General features: G+C 35.0%; 1 protein-coding gene across 9 annotated transcripts in view; it reads left to right on the forward strand.

Annotated features, from left to right (window-relative positions):
- Nucleotides 1–13,539, forward strand: part of STIM2 (stromal interaction molecule 2) — a 174,974-nt gene that overhangs the window by 65,978 nt on the left and 95,457 nt on the right. For all 9 annotated transcript variants that reach the window (XM_016951428.4, XM_054682822.2, XM_063809450.1 and 6 more), the window contains exon 2: nt 7,227–7,357. In XM_016951428.4, coding sequence (XP_016806917.1) covers nt 7,227–7,357 — 131 coding nt within the window. The remainder of the gene's footprint in view (nt 1–7,226; nt 7,358–13,539) is intronic.

A 13,539-nucleotide genomic window follows, 5' to 3' on the forward strand; every position in this document is an offset into this window, starting at 1 on the left:
TAGTGGGCTGCAGTCCTTAGTTTGTGATTGAGTCACCTGGCTCCCCTTCTTAGTTGTTCTTTTCTGCATGAAATTTGCTGACTTAAATAATATTATAGGAGGGAACCTAGCTCTAAAGACTTCACTTTTTTCAGCTTCATTTCTTTCTTAAGCTCTTAATTTCATAAGTTTCTGAACTGTATTCCCCACATATATCAATTGACTAGGATGACAAAGTATAGAATATGCCATATTTATTCCTCTAGTGAAGGCAAAGGGAATAGCATTTGATGCATTTTGTAATTCTGTGTTTGGTGTGGCTCAGCTAGATAGATGAAAATGTACCTTGTTTTACCTAGGATGACTTTTAGGCCTGAAATGCCAGTCATATTTGTCTGTTTTCTCTTAATATATTTAGTTCTCACTTCAGTATGATCTTTTCTTTCTGTCCCCACTATCATTTCTGTAGTTTATATTCTATTACTTCTTGCCTAGACTGTTGTGATAGGCATTCTTTGGTAGCAAACATATGCTGTAGATTAAAAATGAAACGGACACATTCACCTTTGATTGCTGCTTCACCTGTCTTTTGCTGGTGTTTCTTCTTTCCATTGGGGAGTACTGTTGGTATAGCAGAGGACAGTTCTTTGTTGTGTGGGACTTGTCAGGCTTGTGCATTGCAGTTAACTCAGTATTCTTGCCCTCCACAACACCCCCGCCATTGACCGCCAGTAGCAGCTGAGAGAGGGTGAGTGAGCAGGGAGGAGGCCTTACCACTCTCAGTTGAGAACTAGCCTGCTTAGCCAGTCTGTGCTTATTGTGGGTTCCAGAGCTCATCTTATTTCCTGTTTATGTTTATTCTTGTTTTCCCTTTTTCTACTCCCAATTACCAAAATCCAGTTTCACTTTCATAAGGTCACTGAAAATGCAATTGCTTACATGTAAAAGTCAGGCAAAGTGTGTATTAGATTTGGTAACATACAATAATAATTTACATATAAGATGTATAACAGTAGTAATTATATATAGTAATATAGTATTATACTACGTATAGTAACTATACATAGTAATATTGTATAGTAATCAATAAAACAGACTTTATTTTCGACTTCATGGAGTTTTCACTCTATCACGAGAGTATGAGAGCCTTAAGCACTGTCTTAAATATTTTAAAGTTCCGCTTGGTTATTTTTGTATGGTATGTTGCATATTTTGTTCAATAAGTATTTAAACAATACTATATGACAGTGAATAGAATTTATACTTTAGGCCTGGGGAATACTGAATAGTTTTAAGCAGAAGAGTAATGTTATTAGATTTCTACTAACTACTTAGGTTTAAATTCAGTGTTAAAAGGTGAGTTTTGTTAATTTCTCCATCCTGCTTTTCTAATCAGCCAAATTATTTCTTGAAAAGCTTTTTTCTTTCAAACATTTTGGAAATCCAATTAGGTAAGTAATTTAGCAAACAACTATATATTGAAAGTCCTGTTAGATAAGTAATTTAGTAAACAAATATATTTTGAGCACTTACTGTGTGCCAGATACTGGTTTAGGCACTGGGCAAAGAGGAATGATCAAAACAAAGCCTGTGATCTCATGGTTGCATTATGGCGGGAGGGTTAGGAAGCAAATGAATCAACTCATATACTGCCCTGTGATAAAGCGCTGTGAAGAAAAATTAAACAAGTAGAAAGAGTGAAGGAGAAGGCTGTCTTACATAGGGAAATAAGACAGCCCCTGAGGAGGATCATTTAAGTTGGAATGAAAGGAGTTAACCAACCATGGATATATTTGGAAGAAAGAGCTTTGCCGATGGAGGAAACTGCAAGTTAGGGCTTTCAGTGAATAATTTATTAATTTTTTTTCTCCTTTATTGTCACTTTAGGATAATCTGTAGATCCCTCCATGATCTGGCCTTTGCTTATACTTTTTCTGTTAATTTTCTAATTAAGTGGGAATAATGCCTACTTTGTGGGCAAAGTGAAATGTGTAACACTTAATTTTTATATAAGTATATTTTATGCAATATAAATACAAGGATGCTCCATATTGATAGTTATTATCACCCTTTTGTTATATAATAATCATTAGCTTATGTTCTTGCCTATACCTGTCTTCCTAGAGAACACTTGCTCATCTTTCAAGAATCAGTGTAAATGTCACTTTCTCTTTGAAGCCTTTCTTGCTGTGCATGTAGACATGACTATTCCCTTAGTTTTGTCACCATTGTTTATTTGTATATCTGTCATTGCATCTGGCATCTTTAACTTTATTTATTTGTTTTTACCTTTTGTGTACCCAGCTTCTAACCTAGACTCTGGCATTTAGATATTTGCTACATAAATGAATTGTATTTAGAAGCTAATTCATTTGGCTTCTAATATTTACATATACTTAAACCATTCAACAAATATGTCACTGTGGTAGATACTGAGAATAAAAAATTAATACAATGCATGTTCTCAGTCAAGTTTAGGGTAAAGTTACGATACAATATAATATACTTAATATAATGGTTTGTTCAAGGGGAGTGTGAATTAAAGTGGAGATAGATTATCTAAAGGAAAAGTAAGGCAGGAAGTATAGATACGTATTCTAGATTGTGAATATCATTCCACAAGTGTCTGATGATCTCCTTCCACGGGGCACATTTATGCTTCTTGGTGCAGTCAGCTCCTCAGCCAGGTCCTGGCAATATCTGTGATAGCGGTACTTAATTCTCTGATGCTGGTGACACTGACCCATTTATGTTCGTTATACTGACACTTGAGCATGGATTTGGAGTTGTGAATACTTAGAATCCCAGTTGTCATTTCTAGCAGTGTGATCTTAAGCAAGTTACTCATGAGTCTTACTTCCTCATCTGGAAAATAGAGATATTATCTGCACCATACAGGGTTGCAGAGAATAAATTATGAAGATAAAATAGTATTGGTTTCTAGAATGTAGTGGATAATATTTCTTCCTTTTTTATTTTTTATTTGTATATATTTTTTGAGACAGAGTCTCACTCTGTTACCCAGGGTGGAGTGCAGTGGCATGATCTTGACTGACTGCAACCTTCGCCTCCCAAGGTCAAGCGATTCTCGTGTCTCAGCCTCCCGAGTAGCTGGGACTACAGGAGCATGCCACTATGCCCGGCTAATTTTTGTATTTTTCGTAGGGATAGGGTTTTGCCATTGTTGTCCAGGCTGGTCACGAACTCCTGACCTCAGGTGATCCGCCTGCCTCAGCTTCCCAAAGTGCTGGGATTACAGGCGTTGAGCCACTGTGCCCAGCCTGTAGTAGATATTTCTTGGTGGGTGAAATAATTTTAATTCATTTTACTTTATTTCTGTAGAACCATACTGAGCGTTTGGCTCTAATTACAGGAAAACAAGGTGGAATTTAATAATGGTGTTGATAGCTGACTTGGGTTAGGTCTCATTCTGTTGCAGCTGGTTCCTTTTCCCTCAGCGCAAAGTGCTGCTGTTAATCCAGAGAAAAGAATGCTTAGCATATAATACTCAAAAGCTGTATCACACTATGTTGCATTTAACACAAGGTGAGGGCACTGAGGGGAGGACATTTGTCTTAGTTGTTGCCTTGTGTGCCCAGCACCAAGCACAGAGCCTGACTTATTATAGGCACTGCATATCATGTTTAAATTAGCGAGTGAATTCTGTTTAGATGAGGAGGATGTACTAGTATGGAGTACCTGATGTCCACTGGGGCATTTTGGGTAGCTAAAGAAAGTGTCTATAAAATATAAGCAAAGGAGAACAATATTGGTAGCAGTTGCCTTTGAAACCATTATAATTATAGGCACAGACCTTTTTTAGCAGGTTGTATATTTTAAAATAAGTATAGGCCAGCTAATTTGAGTTAAAATGATCATATGTGCTGAATTAACTAGAAGGTAAACAACTAAAAATGAAAAGAGACATTAGAACAGGTAATAGAGTTCAGAATTCACAGCTATTCTAAATTAGATTTGTAAAAGCCTTGAGTCTTACTTTAAAGGAAATACAATTTCATGTGAAGAAATGGATCACTGTTGCCGTAACTTCAACTCCTGTCTTTCCTCTGCTGCTCAAACTTGGCAAAACACCAAACCCTAGAGCAGTCTCATCATCTACCGTTTCTGTTCCTTGGAGGCATGGTCTGTTGAGTGCTGCCAGGCTGACTGTCAGCTGTGTCTCTCAGTCTTGTCACCATCCTATTCCACTGTCACCAGAGGGATCTGGTGAATTGCCATCATCCCATTCCATTGTCACCAGAGTTATCAGATTTTAAATGAATCTGATTGTGTTATTCCCCTCCTTGAAATCCATTAATAGCTTCGCAGTGTTTTTAGGATAAAAATCCAAATATCCTGGTATGAAAAACAGAGCTTTTAGAGATCTGGCCTTTTAGCAGTCTCTACCTGATCTTCTTTTTTCTGTATGTTGGTATCTTTGTACTACAGACATATTAAACCACTTGCATTTTTCTGAATGTTTTATGTTTTTTTTTCTATGTCACTGAATGTATGATGCTGCTTCTAGGCATGCTGTTCTCTCTTCTCAAGGTTATCAGCTACAGATGATTTAAAATTCTTCAAGTTTACCTCTAGAAAACTTTTACCTAACATGATACATTGTAGGAGTCTACATGTCTTCCTTTTCACAAAACTGTGAGCTTTTTTGAGTATGGATACTCTCTTATCTCTTTAATTCCTAATGCCTGTCACTGCCTTGCACAGGATAGAAGCCTAGAAGTTTGTAATTTAGTTAATATATGAAGTAACAGAATTTATCAGAGGCTTAAAATATGTTCAGCTAAAATGGGTATTATGTGAGAAGTGGAGAAACATGGTCCCTGCCCTGTTCATAATCTTAGTTGTGTGGACAAAAATGACACATAAGGCAATTAAAGCTTAATCAAGTACAGCATTAAGTGAGGACTTAGGTAGAATGATTAGAAAATGAAGATAAAATTGAAAATTTCAAATCCCTTGACATTTCATATCTGCTTTTCACTTTCTCCTTAAATGTTTACCACTACTAACATGCCTATACTGTTTACTTATTTATCTTGTTAGGTTCATAGTCCCCAGTAAAATATAAGTTTTATGAGGATTTTTGTCTGTTTTGTTCACCATGGTATTTCTGGTGCCTGACATGTGGTAGGTGCTCATTAGATAGTTGTTGAGTGGATTGAATGGAGTGCAGAGAAGGAAGTGATCACTAGGAAATAGTGTTTATGAAAGACTTCATGGAGAAGTCTTAACATCTTGAAGTAGACTTGAGAGAGAGTATTTTATTAGATTAGCTAGTGTTTATGAAATATACCTATTTAAATAAATAATTACCAATTTTATTTTCCTATGACTTTTTCAAGTCATGTTGCTCCTAATTTCTCTTAAAGCTTCCTGTGGTTATATGGTCCTCACTGTTGACTCCTCTTAGAGACTTTCACAACAAAGCCTATTTAACCAGAGTGAGAGATGCTGGCCCTTTCCTTATATACCAGTTGCAATGAACACCTTCACTTTGTTTTTTAGCAGATTAAACTATGTGTAAAAAATAGGTCTGCTGGAGGCAACTACGTATTGTATACAGATCTTTACACTATATGTTGTTTTGGTACCTGAGCTCTTATCTTCTATTTTGCATCTTTTAAATAATTGCAAATAAATTCAAACTTACGGGCATATCAGGGTCTTGATTGTTCTGTGAATTAGGGATCATAATTGACCATTATGCCTCTAAGTTCTTGGATTTTAGCAAATCTTGAATGGCGTTTCAAATATTTGTATGTACATGTATTTATATATCACACAGAACTTATAATTGCATTTCCTACTTTTATAGTTTCCTTTCTTTTCTGATTACTTCCCTTCTAAGACTAAAGAAATTAACATTAGATTTTGAATTAAAACTATTAAAAATGTTAAATCACCAAAATATTTTTTCAGCTGTAATTGGAACATGTTAGGTAATATCAGTTTGACTTTTTTTTTCTTTTTAGAAAATAAAATTATCTGTGGGCCTCAAATATTGGCTTCTCTTCTCCCAGCTTTTTTTCTCCTAAGCACAGAATTAGATATTCTTAGGCCCTTATAGCTGCAATAGATCTTAGTAAGTATCTCTACTTGCTTTATTTTAGGGATGAGGCAACTAAGACGCAAGGACAAGTGATTTGTCCACAATTAACTAATGACAGCTAATCGATAGTAGGGCCAGATGATAGACTAATTATCGATGAGATAACTAAGCTGTGGCTAACCTCTGTCTTATGCTAACCACTTTCAACTTTAAGGCCATACTATTTCTGGAAATATATGTGGTTCTGATGGCATTTTAAAGAAATGTTATTGTAGTGACTTGGTAGAAGAGAAGTAAGTTCCTAGAATTCTGTCAGTCCACCAGTCAGCCAGACTGGGTGTAAGTGAAGCTGCGGCAGTACTTTCCCATTTTGGTATATAGGTTGTTAGCTAGTTATGTGCACAGGAAGTAATTTCCATCAGTCATTTTAAGCCATTGAAAAATGTTTCATGCTTTCTAACTTAGTTTTTGACAACCTGAATGTGGGGATTCACATATATTCCATAGGGAAAGGGTTGACCAGTAAATGTGTATTAAAGATAACATGAAGAACAAGATTTTTAAAAATCTGGTTAGTCTTTTTCTTTTGTTTGTTGTTGTCATAGTTGAACCTAAGAACTTATGTATTTTGAAAAAAGCTATATGGGTAGACTCTTGGATTATCTTAAATAGAAAAATGGAAACAAAAGGGTCATGTGACTATTTTACATTTCCTTTCCCTTTTTTTGGTGATATTTTCTAGGACTCATTTTGATTAAACTGGATTGTGCAAAAATAGCACTTTGTATTCTGTGCTTTTTTAGTGTTTTTTTTTTTAATGGAAGGAGATCATTTGTTTTTTTGGTAGGGGCAATGATTAGTAAATCATGATTAGTAAATATTCAGGTTGGATAAGAAGAAATGGTTAAAGATGTAGAGATTTTAGATAACCTGAAGTTAGTACTGACATAACTCCTGGTTGTAGTTGCCTGATGTTAGTTAAATTGGATTATTTATTTTTAGTCAGTTCATATATTATACTTTTGATGTGAAGAATATTCTGTTAGACGTTTTAAAGTCTCTTAGTTTAACTTAGTCTGAAGTTTAATTCCGTTGGTTTTTCTTTTAAATTATACTCTCTAACTATAGCCTTTGTTTTGGTATGGCAAGTTAGTAATTGCCCTTTGTTCTCTTTCAGATCCCTGCATGTCACTGAGTCCACCATGCTTTACAGAAGAAGACAGATTTAGTCTGGAAGCTCTTCAAACAATACATAAACAAATGGATGATGACAAAGATGGTGGAATTGAAGTAGAGGAAAGTGATGAAGTAGGTGGAAAAATGTTTTCCTTGCTATTGTCTTAGAACAGAATGACTGCATTTCTGTTTCTGGTCTTCAATTTTCTCTTTCCTCATGTGGCTCATTGCCTTCATCTTCAACATCTTTAGTTTTTCTTTTTACATGTTAATTTTACCCTTTATAAACATTTACATGGTTTTTCTGTTTTTCCCCCCATTTGGATATAAGTCTTCCCAGTTTTATAAAAATTTTCCATCTCATGTTCCTGTATTTCTCAAACATGTATCCTATTCTGACTGTATTTTACCTATTGTTGCTTTACAAACCACTCCAAATGTAGTGGTTTAAAATGACAACAGTTTATTATTTCTCCTGATTCTGTGGGATCACTGGCCCCAGCTGCGCGGTTTTTCTATACCCTTAGATATGGGCCGAGGTCACTATGGAAATTGCATTCTCTTGGGAGCTCTGTTGGGGCTGGAGTATCTAAGACAGCCTCTTATTCTGCATAATGTCTTTCTATGTTACCTCTCATCATTCAGGAGCCTAGCTGAAACTTTATTACAGCACGGCAGCTAGTGTTCCAAGAGGGTAAGTTCCCATGTGCAAGTGTTTATCATGCCTCTGCTTGCCAATGGTTGCTAATTTATTGGCCAAGACAAGTCATTTGGCTAAGCTCAGAATCTGTGTGGAAGAAGATTCTACAAAGATATAGATAACCAGGAAATGTGATTCACTGGAGACCACCAGCATGGTAATTTACTGTACCTACTGTCTTTAGTTTTTAAGCATTCCCATTTACCCTACCGGTCTGGTTTCTGTCTTAGTTTCTCCCTAAAAGTTGGCTTCTTTGAGTGTTGTCTCATTCTAACCAAATCCCCTGGTCATTTTTCAGGCCTCTTCAGTCCCTTTGTTGGATTTGTCACTGTTGAATTGCTTCTCTTTCAGATTATATTATAGTAAATTACATTATTTTCTACATTATTATCTCGTGATGTAACAGTGACAGTGTCTAGTAACATTGTTATCTAACGGAGACATTCTCTGAAGATCACTTCTTGGCTTGCTATACAAAACGTTTATTTGAGAATGCCCATCTGTTTTCAGATTGCCCCGATTCCTCTATCTCTAGGCCAGTCCAGATCCCTGACCTTTTGCTTTCTGCCTGATGTTTTTAGAGGGCTCTTACTGTTGCTTTAAATTTAGTATGTGTAAAACAAAATCTCAGTTTTTCTATTTTAAATCTCTTGTTGTTCAGTTGCACCTCTGGACCTATTTCTCGATTCTTCTTCTTCTAAAGTAGATGTTGGCAGACTTTTTCTGCAAAGGGCCAAGATACGGGTTGAAATGTGTTCTCTAAAAACATGTTGAAGTCCTAAACCCCAGCACCTCAGAATGTGACCTTATTTAGAAATAGGGTCATTGCGGTTGTAGTTAAGATAAAGTCATACTGGAGTTGGGTGGGCCTGTAATTCAATATGACTAGTGTTCTGCTAAGAGAGGAGAACACCATGTGGAGTCACAGAACAGGAGAGAAGATGACTCTGTGACAGTGGAGGCAGAGATTAGTTTTATATAACTGCAAATCAAGGAATGCTAAGGATTGCTGCCAACACCAGAAGCTAAGAGAAAGGCATGGAACAGATTCTCCCCTAGAGCCTTTGAGAGAGCATGATTCTGTGGACACATTGATTTTGAACTTCTTTCTAGCCTTCAGATCTGTAAGAGAATAAATTTCTATCGTGGTAAGCCATCCAATTTATGGTACTTTATTATGGCAGTACTATAATGAATGGAAACGAATACAGGCCAGTTGGCAAATTATTTAGCTTTAGTGGGCCATGCAGTTGCTGTTGTAACTATTCAACTCCGCCACTATAGTGTGAAGCGGCCATAGACAGTACAAGAACTAACGGGCATGGCTGTTTTCCAATAAAACTTTATTTGCAAAAACAAGCAGCCAGCCATATTTGGCCTGCATGCTGTAGTTTGCCAACCCCTGCTGTAAATTAAGCTCCTGTGTTCTTAAAATATGTTCCTTTTTCTTCCTTTCCCCACTACCTTTTATCCATTCTAGTTATTTGCTTGTTCTGTTCTAATCTAGGTATTTATAATCTTGTGTCTAGATTACTGTCTCTAAGTTTTTCCTTTCTAATCCATCATGATTATCACTTTGAGAGTGTGATAGCTAAGAGACTTAGTGATTTCTAATTGCTTATTAGGTCAGATATTAAATCTTCAGTCTTATAATGTCTCTGCATCAGTTGATTTCTGCTATTTATCATGATTAAAATCATCCGATTAGAGTTCAGTCAGTACCAGCGATACCAAAATCATTACTTTCGATTCAAAGTAGATCAATTTATTTATTTCTAGAACCACCGACTATATGATAATTCTATCTTACATAGCTTCCAACTTAAAAAGTATTTGAACTATATATTCTGTTGGTCATAAGGAAGAGTGAGGTAAAACTGATGGATTATTAAGAGTTTTATTGTTATTGGAAAACAACGTAAACTAGTTGTCATTTATTGTGGGCCGTTTTATTAAAATGAGTGGATAATTCATTCTCTCAACATCATTATCATTACTCCTTTTCTCTCTTTGTATTATATATTTGTATTTATATTTTTATAAAATAGAGGTAATTTATAGAGGTAATTTATTCTCTAAACCAAAGAGATTTTCTAAAATTATTATTGTACATTTTCTTAGTCATTTACAATATGACAGGATTAGCTTTGTCAAACAAATTCCATGTCAACTCTGAGAGTATACAGTGTTAAGTAGATGAATGCTCTGTGCAGTTTTAGATTTTAACCCAAAAACTGAGCTTCTGCAGTTTCAATGACTTGCTAAAATGGCTCACAGAACTCAGGAAAACACTTTACTGGTTTATTTTAAAGTATACAACTCAGGAACATCCAAATAGAAGAAATGCACAGGGCAAGGTATGGGGGCGGTGTGCTCAGAGCTTCCATGTCTTCTTCATTCCACCCTCCCAGCACCTTGATATGCCCACCAGCCTGGAAGCTCTTTGAATCTTGAACCTTGTAACAGAGTTTTTGTAGAGCTCAGTTTTCCTGGAGGTCAGTGGGTGGGACTTAAAGTTACAACCCTCTAATTACTTGGTCTTTCTAGTAACCAGCTTTATCCTGAAACTATTTAGGGCCGTATCCTAAATCACTTTGTTAGCATAAACTCAGGTTGGCGGATGGGGGCAATAGTGAATAACAAAAGACTCACCTATCAGGAAATTTCCAGGGTTTTAGGATCTCTGTGCCTGGAACCTAGGACAAAGACCAAATATATTTCTCATTATATATATTATATATTAACATATTATTAATATAATAAAATATATAAATATAATGTAATTATAAAATCTTAAAAATATGTAATTATATAAATTATATATTAATATATAATTATTATATAAATTATATATTAATATATAATATAAATATATATTAATATATTTCTTAGTCTGGTGCTGCTATAGCAGGGTACTATAGACTGGGTAATCTATAATGAACAGAAATTTATTGACTCACAGTTGTGGAAGTTGGGAAGTCCAACATCAAGGTGCTGGCAGGTTTGGTGATTCTGATTTCAAGATGGCTCCTTGAATGCTGCGTTGCCTGGAGGGAGGACTGTTTTCTTTTTATGGGGTGGAAGTAGAAGGCCCAAGAGGCAAAAGGTGTGTAACTTGCCCTTTTATAAGGGCATTAATTCCTCTCCTGAGGGTTGGGCCCTTATGGTCCTATTACCTCCCAGAACCTCCCTGTTACTTCTTACTTCCTAACACTGCCACAATGGCAAATTTCAATATGAGTTTTGGAGGGGACAAACATTCAAATCATAGCACACCACAATTACAAAAATATTTAAATATGAAAAATAGCAGAAATCCACATTTCCTGAATCATTAAAAATACCTTCAAAGGAAAGACCAGTTAAAATTGTGCATGATATATACACAGAGAAAGTATCAAGGAAGCTTTTACAGATATTTGACAGCCTATTTGTAATTGATTGCATTATAATTCTTAGAAGTACAAGTTATTTTAATCTTTTTTACCTCATCAGATAACACTTTTTTAATTTTTAATTTTTTTTACTTTTATAGAGATGAGAGTCTTGCTGTGTGGCTCAGGCTGGTTTCAAAAGCCTGGTCTCAAGCAATATTCCTGCCTCGGCCTCCCAAAGTGCTTGGATGACAGGCATGCACCAGCCTTTATCAGATATTAAATGCACATGTGCAAAGTGTTATTACCACTCTGCAAAACAAATTAAGCATACATGGCTGTGTAATTTATATTTCAGTGGAAATCTTATTGAGTCTTTTAAATTTCAGTGGAATTTTAGGCATGTTGTAATAAAAGTTAGAACTAAATAAAACTTAGGCTTAAAAAGTAGAGCTTAGAATTCTTTGATATGAGAGGTGAATTTTAATATTTAAAAACAGAAGATGATATCTTTCTGTATTTCTCTTACTATTTAAATGCAAACACAACATGCCTTTATATTTTACTATTACCTAAAAGAATGTAGAAATCCACTGTCCAGTGTGGTAGCCACTAGCCATATTTGGCTATTGAGCATTCGAAGTTGAGGTGTGCTATAAAGTATAAAACACACTTGAAATTTTGAAGGCTTATATGAGAAGAATAATATTAAATATCTAATTTGAAAATATTGATTACCTGTTGGAGATATTTTAGACATATTGGGTTACATGAAATATAATATTAAAATTTACTTCGTTTTTACTCAGTGTAACTTCTAGAAAACAAAATTATGTATGTAGCTCACATTTTATTTCTATTAGACAGCACTGATCTAGACTCTGTGTGATGTGTTTGTATGCTTTAAAGGATGAATTATTAATTCTGCAGTTCTTGTACTATAGTCCTTCAGTTCAATATAGGTGCATTTTGATTTGTATTTCTTGTTAAGGTGTCTTTTTGAAAGAAAGAAGCAATAATTATTTTATGGACCTTTACTGGCCTTCACTAGGAGACTTTATACGTTTGATAGGAAACCTTAGCCCAAATTTTAAAGTACTTAATTTCTTGTGATTTTAGCCCAAATTTTAAAGTACTTAATTTCTTGTGATTTTTGTTTTGTTTTGAAATGTTGCTTTTCTAAAAAAAATTCAGAAAAGTATTTAGCATTTGAAAATTCTGTTTAAAAACTTATTTTTTTTTTCTCTTTAGTATCCTCTGTTTTGTATTTGGTCATATGAAAAATTCTTTATTTTTATAATTTATTTAATATTGAGCTAATATCTGATGGCCTATTTTATACCAGATACTCAAATAGTTGCTTGGAATAGATTAGGAACAAGATAGACAAAATCTGTGCCTTTAAGTGAACATTCAGGTAGGGCTTGTGGGAAGGAGACTAAACAAAATAAGTAAGCAGGGGCAGGGGGATCATTATCAGTTAGAGATGATGGGGGCTGTAATGTTCTATAGGGTGGCAGGCAAAGTGAGGGTAACACTTAAAGCGTATCATGTGTACAGTACTTGGACAAATAAGAGAATAAATGTCTGATAACTTTCCAGGGCTATGTTAAAACTGAATTTGGAGTACTTGGGGTGCTTCAGATCAGGAATAGGATATAAAGCTTTTGCTGTCTAGGTCATCGTCTTCTGGACCAACATAAAAAAGGTTAGATGTCAGTGTGTGCAGAATCTGTGACCTGTTAAGATTGAATTGTTGATTGCATTCAAGGCTGCACGGTCTGTCAATTTTAGTGAAATTTTGGAAAGTGTAGGTATTTGGTCAACAAATAATTTAAATAAGAGAAATTAATGGTTTTGTTGCCCTGAGCACAGCAGTGGAGTTCACATTGTTATTGCTCATTTTGTGACTGAAAAGTTTTATCATAGATTCTAGTGCATATGAATTTTGTTTTCTGTTCTTACCTTTCCCTCTTTTTCTTTGAATGAACATTTTTTTCATTCCTTTCCTTGTTCTAGTTTTTCTTTGTTTTTATTTATTCTTTTTCATTTTACCACCTGGAATAGGTAGTTTTAGAGGTTTTTTTCTTATCAGTTTGTTTGATATACATATATAAAACAAAATCAACTTTAAGACCTACTTATCCGAAAAGTCCATTGTACCTAGTATTTCAGTATTCCTTATGTTACATGTGCTGCCTTCACAATACATTCTTTGCCATAATTTTTATACCTGTTGG

Source organism: Pan troglodytes, chromosome 3 (assembly GCF_028858775.2).
Source record: "Pan troglodytes isolate AG18354 chromosome 3, NHGRI_mPanTro3-v2.0_pri, whole genome shotgun sequence".
NCBI classification, from domain to species: domain Eukaryota; kingdom Metazoa; phylum Chordata; class Mammalia; order Primates; family Hominidae; genus Pan; species Pan troglodytes.